The 19,090-nt window shown below is 32.6% G+C and overlaps 1 protein-coding gene across 1 annotated transcript in view; it reads right to left on the bottom strand.

Annotated features, from left to right (window-relative positions):
• The window catches only part of LOC127737991 (4'-phosphopantetheine phosphatase-like), a 37,916-nt gene that overhangs the window by 752 nt on the left and 18,074 nt on the right, over positions 1 to 19,090 (bottom strand). Inside the window, exons 10-16 of the mRNA XM_052248971.1 lie at positions 14,502 to 14,596; positions 13,704 to 13,859; positions 11,204 to 11,313; positions 9,355 to 9,442; positions 4,773 to 4,977; positions 3,652 to 3,806; positions 686 to 855 (exon numbers count right to left, since the gene is read on the bottom strand). Coding sequence (XP_052104931.1) covers positions 686 to 855; positions 3,652 to 3,806; positions 4,773 to 4,977; positions 9,355 to 9,442; positions 11,204 to 11,313; positions 13,704 to 13,859; positions 14,502 to 14,596 — 979 coding nt within the window. The remainder of the gene's footprint in view (positions 1 to 685; positions 856 to 3,651; positions 3,807 to 4,772; positions 4,978 to 9,354; positions 9,443 to 11,203; positions 11,314 to 13,703; positions 13,860 to 14,501; positions 14,597 to 19,090) is intronic.

The raw sequence follows: 19,090 nt of genomic DNA, 5'->3' as shown, positions 1-19,090 counted from the left end.
AGTTCAGAGAATACTATATCTTCATATAGGATCTTAAATTTTTTACTACCAACTATTGGATTGCTTTTCTGAATAATTGTTTAACAAGGTTCTAGTTTTATCTTGTATTTCTATTATATGTTATGTTAAACTAGTCTATTTTGAGAATGCCTGTCTGACTTAGAACATTAAGTTGCTGTGAAGTAGCTGAGCATTACATTGCACAAGCTTGTGAATTCAATAACTATTCTGTAAGGGATCATTTTTCACTGACATTCCTGCAATAACCCTTCAATTTGCCGTTTCAGCATCAATGCATTCTGGGAGTTATTTTCAAAAGTATATACCAAAAACGCTCTGATTGGCCTACAACATCCAAAACAATTGAAATTCTACCAATGATGTGACATTGTTTTCCTTTTAGGGTACAAAAAATGAAAGTACCCATGGTCTTTAGATTTTGTACAGTTAAATTGCAATGTAATTTTTCAAATGACAAGTTCAACTATCATTAATGTTGCCAATTTTCTAACAGCAACTGTAACAGTTCTTGTCAATTTGAAAGATTTCCATACAACAAATGGGTTACTGCACTAATCCAAAAAAGGTTATACTGAGCATTTATGTTCTAAATGGAATATTAAACTGTAAAACAACAAAAATTACATATTGAAAGGCCTACTTTTCTATTTGACTTATTATTCACCTTAAATCAAGACAGGGTGATCCTTGCCCAGAGTCCATAACCATCAGTCTACCATCCTTATAGGCTGCCTGTATGTCTGGTGAAATTTCTGCTACTCTCTTTACAAGTATTAGAAGTTCACTATATATCACATCATTCAATGAAGGTCTCGAATTGGCACATAATATTACCTATAATATATTATTTAAATTCAATAACTTGAAAAATAAACAAACATGAATATATTCTAGAAACAAATAAATGGGGAATGTGTCCATAGGACACAGACGATGCCCCCGATTGCATATCATATAACGTTATAAAGGGACATAACTGAAGAACAGTAAAAGTGAAGCTACCCAAATTTGCACTTGATCTGAGTTTTGTGGTAATAAGTATTGTGTATAAGTTTCATAAAATTTGGTTGAGGCAAACTTAAGTTAAAGAACGGAAACGAAAAATTCAGCAATTTTTCTATTTGTAATGGGGCATAACTCTAGAATGGTTAAAGTGACACCCCCAATATTCAAATTTGATCTGTATTTTGTGGTAATAAGCATTGTGTATAAGTTTCATAACATTTAGTTGAGGCTAACTTAAGTTAGAGAACGGAAATGGAAAATTCAGCAATTTTTCCATTTGTAAAGGGGCATAACTCTAGAATGGTTAAAGTGACACCCCCAATATTCAAACTTGATCTGTGTTTTGTGGTAATAAGCATTGTGTATAAGTTTCATAACATTTGGTTGAGGCAAACTAAAGTTAGAGAACGGCAACCAACTTTGGGACGTACGTACATACGGACGTACAGACAGACAAGGGTAAAACTTTATGCCCCCTCCGCTATGGCATGGGCATAAAAATAAAGATTGCACTCAACTTTACCCTAGTAAACTTTTAAAGTAAAAATTACCTTTTTTTGCTAAAGGATTAGGTTCTTAAGAGTCCAAAATATGGCTTCTACTTCTAACTAAAGTTTCAAATTAAGATTTAATGGCCATAACCATAATGTAGCATTGCTAAAACAATGACTAGATAGAACAAGAGTGCACACGCTGAAATGTCTCGCCTCCTTTACTAACCATTGATTTTATGTTGATAGTCCTAAATATAAAGCTTTACTACAAGAAACACATAAACTTAACATGATCCAAGAAAATGAGGTCGAGGTCAGATAAACCAAACGAGAAATACATGTACACCTTACAATCATTCAATAAACCAAACATAGTTGACCTATTGCTTATACTTTCTAAGAAACAGTCTTAACCAAGAAAACTTAACATTGACCAATGAACCATGAAAACGAGGTCAAGGTCAGATGAACCATGCCAGACAGACATGTACACCTTACAATCAATTTATGCATTAAATATAGTTGACCTATTGCTTATAGTATCTAAGAAACAAACTTAACCATGAAAACTTAACATTGACCAATGAACCATGAAAATGAGGTCAAGGTCAGATGATACCTGCAATACAGACATATACACCTTACCATCCTTCCATACAACAAATATAGTTGATCTATTGCTTATAGTTGAAGAAAAACAGACCAAAACACAAAAACTTAACACTGAGAAATGAACCGTGAAAATGAGGTCAAGGTCAAATAAAACCTGCGAGACTGACATGTACATCATTAAATATTTCCATACACCAAATATAGTTGACCTATTGCATATAGTATTAGAAAAAAAGACCAAAACTCAAAAACTTTGACCACTGAACCATAAAAATGAGGTCAAGGTCAGATGACACCTACCAGTTGGACATATACACCTTATAATCATTCCATATACCAAATATAGTAGACCTACTGCTCATAGTATCTGATATATGGACTTGACCAAGAAAACTTAAAATTGTTCACTGATCCATGAAATGAGGTCGAGGTCAAATGAAAATTGTCTGACAGGCATGAGGACCTTGCAAGGTATGCACATACTAAATATAGTTATCCTATTACTCATAATAAGAAAGAAATTAACATTACAAAAAATCTTGACTTTTTTTTCAAGTAGTCACTGAACCATGAAAATGAGGTCAAGGACAATGGACATACGACAGACAGAAACTTCGTAACATAAGGTATCTATATACAAAGTATCAAGCATCCAGGTCTTCTAGCTTCTAAAATATAAAGCTTTTAAGAAGTTAGCCAATGCCGCTGCTGCCCCGTAGCCGGATCACTATCCCTATGTCAAGCTTTCTGCATGTTTTTTTTAACTTAAGTATCAGCATTCTTTTAGTATAAGTTTTAGCTTTCTACCTATCTCAATGAAAACATGCTAATTTCCATTGGTTTTTGGGATGGCTTATAGTGTAATTGCAAATTGTAAATGGTGTTATGGGGAATTCCAAATGGTGTAACTGGTGTCATGAGAAGTTATAAACAGTGTTAGTGGGAAGTTACAAAGATCACACATTTAAACCCTCACACTATTATTTCTAATAATCCTGTAAAACTTATGCATGGGTTTTTCTCATTGTTGAAGACTGTACTGTGACCTATGGTTATTAACTTCTATGTCATTTGGTCTCTGGTGGAGAGTTGTTTCATAGGCAATCATACCACACCTTTTAATTTTTATATTGAGATTTTTCAAAAATGCCTATTTTTCACTCAATAAAGGTTATTCATTCTGTAGCAACAAAATTGATAATTGAAAGGTTTACAGACCCTCAGACAAATATTCAGCAAATCAGTATCAAGCACATATGGTTTAGCACAAAACAATTAAAAAATCTTTGTTTTCACTTTATCTGACAAAAGTGCAATTCATGAAAAAAGTGTATAGAACATCAGATCACCAAATATTCCAAATACTTTGGCAAAGTTTAAAATAAAATGGTCAGGACATACAGTTGGTGACACATTAGCATATGATGACCAGAAAATGAACTACATTATTAGTCCAGTCATTAATATGTATATAAAAAGGTGAATGAAAAATCTGAAGGTCAAATACACCTAAACATACATTTGTCCCTCTCTTGAGCAGGCCCCTCACAAATGGAAATACTCCTAATATAATATCAGCACCACTATTGTCTACAAATATCACAGCACATTTATGTGGTTTATCTTGAAGTCTTTGATGCCATTCTTCATAATTATCACACAGCCAAGGTCGCTCTGAAATACAAGACTACATTCAACAGTTTGTGGCAGTAGTTTAAGCAAATGATACAATGAAAAGCAGAATTGCAAGGAGCAGTCTTTCACAAGATATCTATCATAAACTTAACCTTATCTAAGTTTTTTCCAAACTACTGATTGTACTTGATGATGGCTATTCCAAAATAAAATTGAGAATGGAAATGGGGAATGTGTCAAAGAGACAACAACCCACCCAAAGAGCAGAAAACAGCCGAAGGCCACCAATGGGTCTTCAACACAGCGAGAAAAAATCCCGCACCTAGAAAAACATGTTTAGTGTATAAATATAGAAATCATATAATTTTTTGCAACCATTTTGTCAGTATTGCTACTTTCAGACTATCAGTCCCTGAGGGACCCATTAAATCCAGTAGCCATTACTTTTGTATTGGTACTATTCAAATGATAAATTTTGTCTGTAAATTTAAATTTATACAGCTAAAGCTAAGTTGGAAATCATTCAGTCAGTTGACAGACCATTTTGACAGTTCCTTTTTAGCAATTTTGGTTTCTGTGGACTCTATTTCATATTTTTAGTCTCCAGCATACAAGCTGAAAGTTTATTCATAAACATGTGTTGCACGAAAGGAAATCGTAAATGTTTAACTGAGTATGGTGACAAAATATAGCTTGTGTATCACTTATGGTAACTGAGAAAATAATCTTTGAAGAGTATGTTTTAATAAACCATTAAAATAAGTAAAGTATTGGTATAGATTGATTGATTGTTGGTTGCTTAATGTCCAGTGGCAAATTATTGGTATAGAAAGTCTGACTTAGCATTCAATGAATATAATAACCAAATTTATTGTAGCATTAACTAATGGCAATCAGGAATATAACTTATAAGAATTGGTAAATAATGTAAGTACAATATGAAAATTTGGTGAAGTTCAAATAAAATCTATTGATTGATTTGTAGAGTTTTTGCTATTGAGCTACCTTGTAATTTGTCCTGAGCCTCTACAAAGCCAAAATCTTGATTTTCCATAATATTTACAACCTCTCTAGCTCCCCAGTCAAACACATTGCCTGCCAGCAGACCTTTAGCCAGAGACAACTGAAGCTCCTCCCATGATAATCCATCTAACTTATGTAGTAACTGAGGTAGGCACTTCAATGCTTGTTCATTCTCTGTCTGTTTCAACTACTTCAAAACAGGTAAACAGTAAGTACATAGTATAATATAGATTATTATATAATACAGATAAAAGGGGATGTGGGGTATACCTTAATAAGGCAGTAACTTAACAACACAAGTATAACAAGATAGACATTTCAATGTATTATCATGCAGCATTTGTTTTCTCTTTTTATAGAGAACGCAGAAGAATACAATGTGGTTCAATGGCTACAGCATATTCATTGTAAAAATACTAAAAAGCATTGTTCGTATATCCCTTGCCATATGGCGACAGTAATGAACACTTAATTGTGTAAAATACTGCTTGATTTAAGCAAATTTCAGCAATCAATAGTATAACTCCAGTTGGTATGCTCACACAATACTGTTAAGGTAGATGGGGGGTCTAAATTAAAATCGATAGACATTTTTTAATACTTTGCCAAAATGTAGTTTGTATCGTGATTTTTTCAAAAATATAATAAAAAGTATGGGCTTTTCATCAAGCTACAGGGTGTATAATATTGTCAGATTTTGTATAGATTATATATGAAAAACCCAATTTTGAATGATATAAAGAAAATTAAACAATAGAATTTTAAGATAAAATATGAGAAGATAGCTCTTATAATGTGCTTTCTGAAAATAAAAATAAAAAATGGGGTCACAGGTCTCGTTTTCTTGCTACAAAACAAAATAGGTAAATTCCTAATACATTCCTTTATAAAAGTAATATATTTGAGTTATCTCCCTTTATGTGGCAATGTTGAAAAAATTGAATCATACAAAACATTCTGTATTTGCAAGAACAGTGTTGAAAATAAGGTTAAACCAATAATTGTCTTCATTTAAATAAAAAGTCTTACAAATGAATTACATTCTTCTCTCAAAATTTACACATTTTATTTAATATCTAGACTGATTGTTTTCTGTTATTTCACAATCCAAGATGGCAGAAGACACACTATCTACCTTATCATAAACTGCTGACACAGAAATATGTCTTGCCTTTTTGTAATTTTGATAGCATTTAGGGAAATGAGAAATTCTAATGCTTATAAAACTGCATACCAAATACCATTGACTAATCATAAGTAGTTCCCTTTAAACTAACCCATTTACAAATTTGAACTTGTAAACTAAGCAAAAGTTTCAAAGTCAATTAACCATGATGATTTGGCAAGGTCATATATTCTCCTTGGAAATGAGACTTGAAAATGCTTTTACAACAGCATACCAAATATCATTGACTTAACATTAGTGTTTCACCTTAAACTGGTCTGTACACAAACTTTAAACATGTAAATTATGCAAAAGTTTCAAAGTCAATGAACCATGGTGAAGGTAGCAGGGCCAAAAAATCTCTAAGGAAATGAGATGTGCCAATGCTCATACAACTACATACCAAATATGATTGACATACCACAAGTGGTTCCCCATAAACTGATCTAATCTCAAACTAATACATGTTTACTAAGCAAAAGTTATAAAGTCAATAGACCATGACAGAGGGGAAGAGACCAAATAATCTCCATGGAAATAAGATGTACCAATGCTCATACAACTGCAAACTAATACATTGTTGACATCACTGGTGACATCAGAAACAGCACACCTAAATCTCACTTTTATGACTTTGTCGAACAAGACAAAAAATGAAGCTAGAATTCTGAAGGTTAGAGCACTTACCAGTGAATTTTACACATTACTCATATTTCAATTTAGAACTAAACACATTTTAAAAAAAAATTTATATGAAATGAAAGCAAGTTACTTTTACAAATTGCATGAAGCGAAGAAGTGCTTACTGCTACAATTTGATGGTCACTTACTTGCATTTGGAATAAATTTTGGAAAACATGGCATTCAATTCCTAAATTTACAGATTTTTAAAATAAAAATGTTGTTATCATTTTGAATCTGAAAGTAAAACTTTAAATACAAACCTATGACAGAAATTGTCTATTATACATCATTTAGCTGAAATTTACATTTAAAAATGTTGAGTTCATAGTAATGAGTTCCTCAATAATTTATCAAATCTCAATCTGTATTATACATTTATAAAAATCATAGGTTAATAAATTTATTGTTATATATTCATATCAATTATCCATATTTATAAAATATATTGTCAACCAGTTTTTTTCAAATTAATAAAATAAGCCAATTTTTTAAAAGCATAACTGGTTGCACTGAGTTAATGATCAATGCAAAAAAATTAGTGCAGATTAATAACATGTAGGTGGGCAGAGCTACTGATTCTTTAATCTTGAGTTGTCATTAGGAATGGGTTGTTTTCATACAAATTGAAAACAAATGATGGATTCAAATGTTTTGTTTTTCAACCAATCAGCTTTTGTAGGAATGGAAATATCAGGCTGTAACATCTATGAAACTCTACAACATTGAGAATATTGTTGATGAAAACCTTTTATATAATCAAAGGAGAAGGGGCATTAACGCCCGTATTTGGCCAAGAAAATAAAATGTTTGACAACTATTCCAAATTAGCACATAGTGTTTAGAAATGTATAGTTAAGAAATATAAATGAAAAACATAAGATTTTTTATCTGATGACATCACAATTACATCATGATATGTACCGTTTTCATGAAAATGATGAAAAATTCAGAATTTATGCAGTTTTCCATCGTTATTTCCATTATGGAAATACCATGCGCAGCCAAGAAACAACAAAATAATTTAAGAGAAGCTTTTTTATAACTATTGACATAATCTCACTTAATATGAAGCTGTTTCTTGGATGTGAACATACTTTGCCAATCTAAAATATACTTAAAATTTGACGAAAAACAAGGAAAATCAAGACATTTTACAAAATATACAAATTTCGTCATGGTTTGCTGCCATGGTAACTCGTTAAATGTAAAATTTGTTTTTTTCTGAATACCTTGTACCTTAGTCTAGTTAGGACAAGTTTAAGAATATGTATGATAACTTTTAAATTTGCAGTAATATTTTGGCCAAATAAGGGCCTTATTGCCCCTACTCCTTTGTCAAGAAATATGAGGATTTCAAATTTAAACGGCAATACTTGTTGAGGTTTTGAAATATTTCAAATTTAACTGTCAAGAGAGAAGAAATATTGTACCCCTTGAGATATATTGGAGGAATCTGTTTCTGTCATGATTTTTAAGACAATATGTAGACAAAGTTTTTTTTTTCTTTTTCAATGGTCTGCCAAAAAATATTAATCGTCTAAGAACTAGAGAATTATAAATATCTATATATGTATCTGTTAAACTTAAGGAAATTTCACTTCTAATCCAACTTCATAACAAGTCTTCATTAAACTTAATGACGCTTTATATATTTCATGTATCTGTATTACTGTGAAAGTACTTTTATTCGTGGGGAACCAATTTTCGTGGTTTTCGTGGATGACTTTATCCACGAATTTAAGTGTCCAACGAAACATAACAACTGTTGTCCAAATCAAGACATGGAAAGATCTCCATGTAGGTTTGACTACCGATATGATCTAGAGAATACATTTAATATCGGCAAATCTGATACTACTATAATATAGTAGTCCCAGGACAAATGCACTATGAACTACAACTGCAGGCAGGATTATACCCATTTAATCTTTAAAAATCTAAACTGTACAACTTTTGATCTTTAAATTCTCAAAAGAAATATTTTTGATCGATGAAAGTCAGATTTCCGGTAATGATATGCTATGATAAAGTGTTCATTTTATATCCTCATAATTCTCGTATGGAAAATAATAATTTCATGCTGGGCTTGCTTTTGATAAAAATTAATTTTACAATTCAAGGTACATTTATAGCATTTGTTTATGTAACTGTTTTCTTTAAGTGACATGTTTATGGCTTAATTAACACCTTTGATGGTCTTTAATCTGTTGATCACTCGATCTCAGGTTAATCAGTGTCATCACTATGATTTGCGATTTACACGGTGCAACAATTTAAATGTTTACTTTGCAATTTCCTTCAATCGAGACAATTTGTAAGCATAGATGAATCAGCTCGTTTCCGAAAGCAATTATTTTATTTCAAATTTGTTGAATCCCGTGATCAGTTGTCAGATTTTGAAGACGAACTAGTAAGTGAAAATGAACATCTTATTTTGCAATGCCCACAAATCATTATAAAACAACAAATGGTTATTATAAATAATTTTGGTTTCTAATGGCTTCAATTCTTCACTCATTTGGTATTGTTTTTTAGAAAACTAAAATCCACGAATTTAAAAACCCACGAACATGTAATTTTTGCTCAAACCACGAAAATTGATACCCACCAATTAAAGTACTTTCAAAGTATGACAATTTGCATCTCCATGACATAAAGTATTCCACACTACTAGCTGGAATCTTTCTTGGTGTGACTGATCACTAATTTCCTCACCTGTGAATACGGATCAGTAAAGAGACAATCTGATAAACAGTGACTGCTGGTGTCCAGTAAACTTCTCACAGTAAGCGATCCATATGCACTAAAAATCAAATTGAACACATATAACACTAGTTTCTTTTTGCATTGAGCACATCTGAAACTAATACACATGCATACATGTGAAATTTGTCCTACATATTTTATTTGTAGAGATTGATATATTTTTTTCTGCTTGGTTTGATCTCAAATCATTTCAACTGTTTTTGAAAATGTTAAAATCTTATTTTTAATTAAGTTTCCATGTAAAATTTGACCTCTATTAGCAACAATTTTATATATATATATAAAAATGTGGCTGGCACTAAAGAAGCAACCCTTCTCTTGATTGGGATTTTCAAGAAACATATCTGTCAAGTTTGTTTGGCTTCAGTTGCATCACTAGTTTCTTAGAATATCCTTAAAAATTTTTTGGTGGTTTTCATAAATATTACAATGTGAAATGTCAACAGAAAAATGAAATATGAAAAAAAATGATAAAACTCATATGGCTTTTGGCCAGGTCAGCTAAAAATAAGAATGTGTCCATAGTACACGGATGCCCCACTCGCACTATCATTTTCTATGTTCAGTGGACCGTGAAATTGGGGTCAAAACTCTAATTTGGCATTAAAATTAGAAAGATCATATCATAGGGAACATGTGTTCTAAGTTTCAAGTTGATTGGACTTCAACTTCATCAAAAACTACCTGGACCAAAAACTTTAACCTGATGCGGGACGGACAGACGCACAGACCGAAAAACATAATGCCCCTCTACTATCATAGGTGGGGGTATAAAAAACAAGTAAAACAATCATAATTTTCATCTTTTTTGGTACATTAAAAAACAAGAGTGCACATGCTGAAGTTCTCGCCTGATTTACTTATCATTGAATTTATGTAGAAAGTCTGTTATGTGAAGGTTTTACTACAAGTATCACATAAACTTAACATTATCAATGTTCTATGATAATGAGGTCATGGTCATATGAACCAAGCCACACAGACATGTACACCTTACAATCATTCCATACACCAAATACAGTTGACCTTTTGCTTATAGTACTTGAAAAACAGACCAAAACACAAAAACTAAATATTAACCAATGAACCATGAAAATGAATACAAAGTCAGATGAATCCTGCCAGACTGACATGTACCCCTTACAATCATTCCATACACCACTATTAATAACTCCTGCTTATTGTATCTGAGAAACAGACCTAATCACGTAACTTTAACCTTGATCACTGATCAGTGAAATGAGGTCGAGGTCAGGTGAACCCTGTCTGATGGACAAGTAGGTGTTGCAAGGAACCCATATACCAAATATAGTTATCCTATTACTCATAATAAGTGAGAAATTCACATGACAAAAAAAGTGGGTTTTTTTTTCAAGCAGTTGCTGAACCATGAAAATGAGGTCAGGACAAATGGACATATGACAGACGGAAACTTTGTAACATAAAGTATCTGCATACAAGGTATGAAGCATCCAGGTCTTCTACATTCTGAAATATAAAGCTTTATACAAATAGTTTACATCACCGCCACAGCCAGATAGTAATACGTATGTCTCGCATACTGCAAATTTTGTCGCGAGCGAAACAAAACCAGCCATCATGCTTTCTTTGAGATATCATTAAAATAAAAGCAATTAAACTTGTAGCATAATAACCTGTTCTGATGCTCTATTTTGTAGTATTAAAAGATCCTATCCAATGAACAATAGTAAAATACTTTAGTTCTATATAAAAATATTGTCAGACCACACAAGCAATTTAAAAGAGTCAAGTTTGGTGATGCATTAATATACAATACCAAGGATTATCATGAAGTTCTTGTAATCTTTGTAAGTATTTCTGTTTAAAGGTTTCTGCTCTTTCTTTGACATCAGGACCAGTTTGACTTGCCATTGCTTGATCTCTTGTCTATAATAAATTATCATGATCAATATTGTAATGGTTTTAAAATCAATACACATACTGGAATGTATTTATAGACAGAAAATAGTATTTCTGTATTGTGGTGATTCTAGAAAAAAAGGGAATTGTGTCATCATTGAACTGAAGAAAGTTTTTAAAGAAATAAAAAAATGTGGATAGTGTCCACATGTGGACACAGATGATGCCCCCGCTTGCATATCATATAGTTATAAAGGGACATAACTGAAGAACAATAAAAGTGACGCTACCCAAATTTGAACTTGATCTGAGTTTTGTGGTAATAAGCATTGTGTGTAAATCTCATAACATTTGGTTGAGGCTAACTTAAGTAGAGAACAGAAACTAAAAATTCAGCAATTTTTCTATTTGTAAACACGCATAACTCTAAAACTGTTGTGTGTAAGTTTTATAACATTTGGTTGAGACAAACTAAAAAATTCAGCAATTTTTATGTTTATAAAGGGACATAACTTAAGAATGGTAAAAGTGTCGCCACCAAATTTCGTACTTAATCTGTATTATGTAGTAATAAGCATTGTGTATAAGTTTCATAACATTTGGTTGAGGCAAACTAAAGTTAGAAAACGGAAACAAAAAATTTGTACTTGATCTTAGTTTTGTGGTCATGAATATTGTGTATAGGTTTCATAATGTTTGGTTGGGGCAAACTTAAGTTACAGAATGGAAACTAAAAATTTTGCAATCTTTCGAATTATAAAGGGGCATAACTCAATAATGGTTAAAGTGACACTACCCAAATTCAACTTGATCTGTGTTTTATCACTGGAAGTCAAAATTAAACATTGCATTGTATAAAGCATTGATTGTAGTTGATTCAACTATAATCATGGACAAAGGAAGATAACTCCAATTCTAAAATTACTTGACATTTATAAAGGGCCATAACTCTAGACCAGTTAAAGTGATTCCACCAAAATTCAAACTTGATCTGTGTTTTGTGGTAATAAGCATTGTGTATAAGTTTCATAACATTTGGTTGAGGCAAACTTAAGTTAGAGAACGGAAACTAAAATTTTTGCAATTTTTCCATTTATAAAGGGGCATAACTCTAGAACGGTTAAAGTGACGCCACCAAAATTCAAACTTGATCTGTGTTTTTGTGGTAATAAGCATTGTGTATAAGTTTCATAACATTTGGTTGAGGCAAACTTAAGTTAGAGAACAGAAACTAAAAATTTTGCAATTTTTCCATTTATAAAGGGCATAACTCTAGAACGGTTAAAGTGACGCCACCAAAATTCAAACTTGATCTGTGTTTTGTTGTAATAAGCATTGTGTATAAGTTTCATAACATTTGGTTGAGGCAAACTCAAGTTAGAGAACGGAAACCAATTTAGGGACGTACGGACGGACTTACGTACATACGTACGTACGTACAGACGGACAAGGGTAAAACTTAATGCCCCCTCAGCTACGGCGGGGGCATAATAAATACATTACATCTCAAAATAAATATGTAGTTAATAATCAATATAATGTCACTGACATATTATAAAATGTGTCGGTAAATGGTTCCATGGATAGTCTTGCCTACAATTTCTGCTTTCAGTGTAATAGTGTAAAATTGACTGCCAAAATAAATCCATTTGTCAGTAAAAAACCGAAAAAATAAAAACAATGAAACTTTTCCCTTCAGATGCTATTTCTTGGTCTTGAAGAAACTTTTGTCCAAGTTTCGTAACATTCCTTGAAAGTTTAACAAAGTAAGTAGGGTTTTAAAATTTAATCCCAAACTGTATGTAAATGTTAACTGCAAAATACAAACAAGTCCATCATTCAAGTCCATCATTTATCAGTAAAGTATGGAAAGGAAGAAAAAAAATAGTTTCAAAAATTTACAACTGAAATTTTCTCGTAACCAATAAAAAGCTTCTGTTTTATAATTAAGCAGTTTTATAAAATTTAATGAAGCCTTGACAAAACTATTGATGTTTGAAAATCTTTAACATTTTCAAAATGTCAAAAATATTTTCAAACGTTTGTTCTTAATACTATCTATTCATCAAAACAAGCTTCTGTCTAAGTTTTGTTAAATTTAATGAAAGTTAAAAAAATTATTGATGTCTTAAAACCTAACATTGTACCTAAATGTTGAAATCATTGACAGCATTGACACTGCAGATGCCAGAATTCAGGATCACTGTGTCTCAACAGAAAAATATCACAACATAACTACAATCAGTTTAATCTGCTGTTCATAACTATTGCTCAACTCTCTTTGTCTTTCTAAGAATTTTAGGCTCAATTTTTTGGAACAAATAATTTTTTTTATCAATATTCAAATTTTATAGGATACAAAGAAACAACAAATAATCAAATATTGTGATTAATGCTTTTTCAGTAATTCTACAAACCTTATCAACACTGTTAGAAAAACAATCTATCCAATATTCCCTGGCAGCTGTATCTGTTGTCAGATCAACTGTGTCTGGAAGGTAACTTTTGGGATCTAGTAGTAGTGAACAGGGTTGTAACATCTTTTCTAATTTATCAAGTTCTAACATATCAAACTGGAAATATATCAAAATGAAACTTTTTCTATGGTATTCTTTTATAAAAAGACGTAAGAGACAACCTGATAGTACAAGAAGGCCAACAGTATTTGTATATATAAAAACAAATAAATTCATAAAACTTCCATGTAGCATACATTTTTTATTACAAGCTAATGTACATCACTGGACATATAAATTTGTAATTGAAGGAATACATCAAAATCACCTTTATTTAACTTCCTCTATGCCCTTGCATATCTCCCTTTGAAAGACATCTTTTAAAAAAAAATATTTTCCCATGTAAAAGTATGACTTATGCTCAAATTATGCAGGTGCTTGCTTTACACCAAACATAATGATTTATTTTCCACTGCAACTAGAGCTGTCTGCATTATGGGACTTAAACCCTCCCCTTCCCCCTCAAGGAGTCAAAGGTCAAAGTCAAGATCAGAATTACCTGAATTTGGTATATGACACACACCAAGACCATGAGGCAACTGCATAACAAGTTTGGTTAACCTAATTTTTACGGTACAAAAGTAATGCACCGGACAGGAAGCAAGATGGACTGACTGACACACTGACAGACAGACAGAAATGGTGATTCCTATATACTCCCCCAAACTTTGTTTGTGGGGGGGCAGGTTTAATAATTACCGTTGAACTTCTTTCTCTACTATCTAACAATGGATTAGAACTAGATAAACCAGAACATCCTGCAAAGTTCTCTCCCCATGTATATCTGTCTGTATCTGAAAATACAACTAATAATCACCAATGTGTACATCCCTTTTGTCCTACTGCCTCATGTTTTTATTCTATACCTTGCTGTAACTGTACATACAATATTTGTATCCTATCAATCTGACACTACAGTTATGACAATTTTACTGATTTCTGAAAGGATATTACTTTTACCTATTGGTTTCAGTGTACCTGGTTACTTAGGGTACACATTTGCCATAATTAACAACAAATAAAAATATCAAAAAGCATTAATTGAACAGTTTTCCATTGAAACAGATGCAACCACCATTGTTGCTGATTGAAACAAAACATAAAGCTTAACCTGCAATAATGAGCCAACATATTAACAAAAGGACAAAAACTATTTTAGGAAGGCAGGAGGATAACACAGTTTTCTCTCTAAAAATTATAATTTTCTTTTAACAATAAGAAATATAAAGTAGCATCATATCTGTTGAAAATTTAATTTAATATCCAATTTCAATTAAACTGACATAAAACTGTCATATGACTTTCACTTTAATAGATACTAAACACCTGAGTTGAGATACATAAAATTATCCAGAAATAATACAATCTTCTCCTTGTGAGCTATAAAGCTGTTTAAAATCTCTATGAAAACATTACAATCATATTAAACCTGTCATCTCTTTTTCAAAAATTTAAAAAGTCATACAATATTAATCAAGTTTTAGATGTTAAAATTATATTAAAGCTGTAATAAACTTTTCCTGAATTAAACCCAAACTGTATTGCTTAGTAGTAATGATTATTAATGTAATTACCAGTAGTGGTTAAAATTGATAAAATATGAGGAAACTGATTTGTTGTGAGTCAGGTTATTGACACTCAGGTGTTACATCACAGGTAAAACAGGCCAAAGATAAAAAATATGCCAATATGTCCTCATCTGTCTATGTAAGTCAGTTCAAGTCTACTTACCTCAAACCATTTTAAGGACATCACCAAGTTCTATTTTATTATCTAGGGACCAGTATATCTGCCCCCATGTGTAATGTAAGTCAGTTAGTCTACTAACCTGAGACAATTTTAAGGACATAACAAGGTTCTATTTTATTATCTAGGGACCAGTATATCTGCCCCCATGTGACATACATAACAAGGTTCTATTTTATTATCTAGGGACCAGTATATCTGCCCCCATGTGTAATGTAAGTCAGTTAGTCTACTAACCTGAGATCATTTTAAGGACATAACCTGGTTCTATTTTATTATCTAGGGACCAGTATGTCTGCCCCCATGTGTAATGTAGGTCAGTTAAAGTCTGCTAACCAGAGACCATTTTAAGGACATAACAAGGTTCTATTTTATTATCTAGGGACCAGTATATCTGCCCTCATGTGTAATGTAAGTCAGTTTAAGTCTACTTCCCTGAGACCATTTTAAGGACATAACCAGGTTCTATTTGATTATCTAGGGACCAGTATATCTGTCCCCATGTATAATGTTAGGTCAGATAGTCTACTTACCCGGGACCATTTTAAGGACATAACCAGGTTCTATTTTTTTTATCTACCTCGGTAGGTACCTGTATATCTGCCCTCATGTGTAATGTAAGTCAGTTTAAGTCTACTTACCCGAGACCATTTTAAGGACATAACCAGGTTCTATTTTATTATCTAGGGACCAGTATATCTGCCCTCATGTGTAATGTAAGTCAGTTTAAGTCTACTTCCCTGAGACCATTTTAAGGACATAACCAGGTTCTATTTGATTATCTAGGGACCAGTATATCTGTCCCCATGTATAATGTTAGGTCAGATAGTCTACTTACCCGGGACCATTTTAAGGACATAACCAGGTTCTATTTTTTTTATCTACCTCGGTAGGTACCTGTATATCTGCCCTCATGTGTAATGTAAGTCAGTTTAAGTCTACTTACCCGAGACCATTTTAAGGACATAACCAGGTTCTATTTTATTATCTAGGGACCAGTATATCTATCCCCATGTGTAATGTAAGTCAATTTAAGTCTACTTACCCATGACCATTTTAAGGACATAACCAGGTTCTATTTTATTATCTAGGGACCAGTATATCTGCCCTCATGTGTAATGTAAGTCAGTTTAAGTCTACTTACCTGAGACCATTTTAAGGACATAACCCGGTTCTATTTTATTATCTAGGGACCAAAATATCTGTCCCCATGTTTAATGTAAGTCAGTTAGTCTACTTACCTGAGACCATTTTAAGGACATAACCAGGTTCTATTTTATTATCTAGGGACCAGTATATCTGTCCCCATGTGTAATGTAAGTCAGTTTAAGTCTACTTACCTGATACCATTTTAAGGACATAACCAGGTTATATTTTATTATCTAGGGACCAGTATATCTACCCCCATGTATAATGTAGGTCAGTTAGTCTACTTACCCGGGACCATTTTAAGGACATAACCAGGTTCTATTTTTTTTATCTACCTCCGTAGGTACCAAGGCTTCCAAAACGGTCATATATTCCGGACAATTGTATAATGTCCGGTAAAAGTCCGGCTTGGCAAAGCATGAAACGGTCATCTACTTTTTAGTTGTAAAGGCTTTCTTAAGAGACGGTCATTTTAGAATAATTCGCAATCTTTTTGACCCAACCTTTTGCCTTTAACAGCCACACGTTTCCGGTCATACAAGTAACATGATTAATTACTATCAAAACAACCCCTACTTCAATACTTTCTAATTTTAATCAAGGCTAATTAGTTGTTGGACAGCTGAAATCTACCTGTTCAGGTGACAGGTAAACTATTTCCAGTACCGGACATCCTATAAATTGATCGGTCTATTCAAAGTTAATTTCTTACATTTCAGCGGTTTCTATCTAATTGATTTAGTCCAAAAGATTGAAATTATAAGAAATACGTTTATAAACATGATTTGATGAAAAATTTAAAAGGTTTTAAATGAAAAATCGTAAGAACTACGTTGTATGAACTAGAACACGTGTGCGCATGTGCGCAGTAGGGAAATTTAATTATGCATCCTACATTTCTTAAAAAATGATAAAAATTATCATTGATACTTGTATCTAATGTTCATTTCAAGTATTCTGTTGAAGAAATAACGTGGAAAGAGCTTCTTCACTCAGTCGTGCTTTGTAAACGTATACGGATTTTACGTATCCGTTTCTGGTCCATGTTTTACCATTGTCAGGTCAACATCCAGTATTAGGAAAATGTGATTTTAAAAACGAAAGTAAAGTTTTTGACAACGTAATTTTGCACAAATAAAGAGTCTAAGGCAGTTATGAGCACGCTGATGTGCACACTTCGAATTATGCACTGCCAATTTAACAGTTTACGTCCGGACATCAAATTCACATCAAAGTAAAGTTTAATATCGTTTTTTTTTTTTAATCTAATGTCAATCATTGGGATGGCCATCTGATTACCATGATTGCCTTTTGTTACTTAGTCTCAAGGGATTAAAATCCGGATAAGATATAAAATGTCCGGCTGGCTCAAATATTTTTTGGAAGCCCTGGTAGGTACCTGTATATCTGCCCCATGTGTAATGTAAGTCAGTTTAAGTCTACTTACCCGAGACCATTTTAAGGACATAACCAGGTTCTATTTCATTATCTAGGGACCAGTATATCTGCCCCCATGTGTAATGTAGGTCAGTTTAAGTCTACTTACCCGAGACCATTTTAAGGACATAACCAGGTTCTATTTCATTATCTAGGGACCGGTATATCTATCCCCATGTGTAATGTAAGTCAATTTAAGTCTACTTACCTGAGACCATTTTAAGGACATAACCAGGTTCTATTTTATTATCTAGGGACCAGAATATCTGTCCCCATGTTTAATGTAAGTCAGTTAGTCTACTTACCTGAGACCATTTTAAGGACATAACCAGGTTCTATTTTATTATCTAGGGACCAGTATATCTGTCCCCATGTGTAATGTAAGTCAGTTTAAGTCTACTTACCTGGGACCATTTTAAGGACATAACCAGGTTCTATTTCATTATCTAGGGACCAGTATATCTATCCCCATGTGTAATGTAAGTCAATTTAAGTCTACTTACCCATGACCATTTTAAGGACATAACCAGGTTCTATTTTATTATCTAGGGACCAGTATATCTGCCCCCATGTGTAATGTAAGTCCGTTTAAGTCTACTTACCCGAGACCATTTTAAGGACATAACCAGGTTCTATTTTATTATCTAGGGACCAGTATATCTATCCCCATGTGTAATGTAAGTCAATTTAAGTCTACTTACCTGAGACCATTTTAAGGCCATAACCAGGTTCTATTTTATTATCTAGGGACCAGAATATCTGCCCTCATGTGTAATGTAAGTCAGTTTAAGTCTACTTACCCGAGACCATTTTAAGGACATAACCAGGTTCTATTTCATTATCTAGGGACCAGTATATATATCCCCATGTATACTGTAGGTCAGTTATACTTACCCGAGACCATTTTAAGGACATAACCTGGTTCTATTTTATTATCTAGGGATCAGTATATCTGC

The sequence above is a fragment of the Mytilus californianus genome, unplaced genomic scaffold (assembly GCF_021869535.1).
Source record: "Mytilus californianus isolate M0D057914Y unplaced genomic scaffold, xbMytCali1.0.p SCAF_4, whole genome shotgun sequence".
Lineage (NCBI taxonomy): Eukaryota > Metazoa > Mollusca > Bivalvia > Mytilida > Mytilidae > Mytilus > Mytilus californianus.
Note: the sequence above shows the minus strand (reverse complement) of the source record. Positions and strands in the feature narration are given on the sequence as shown.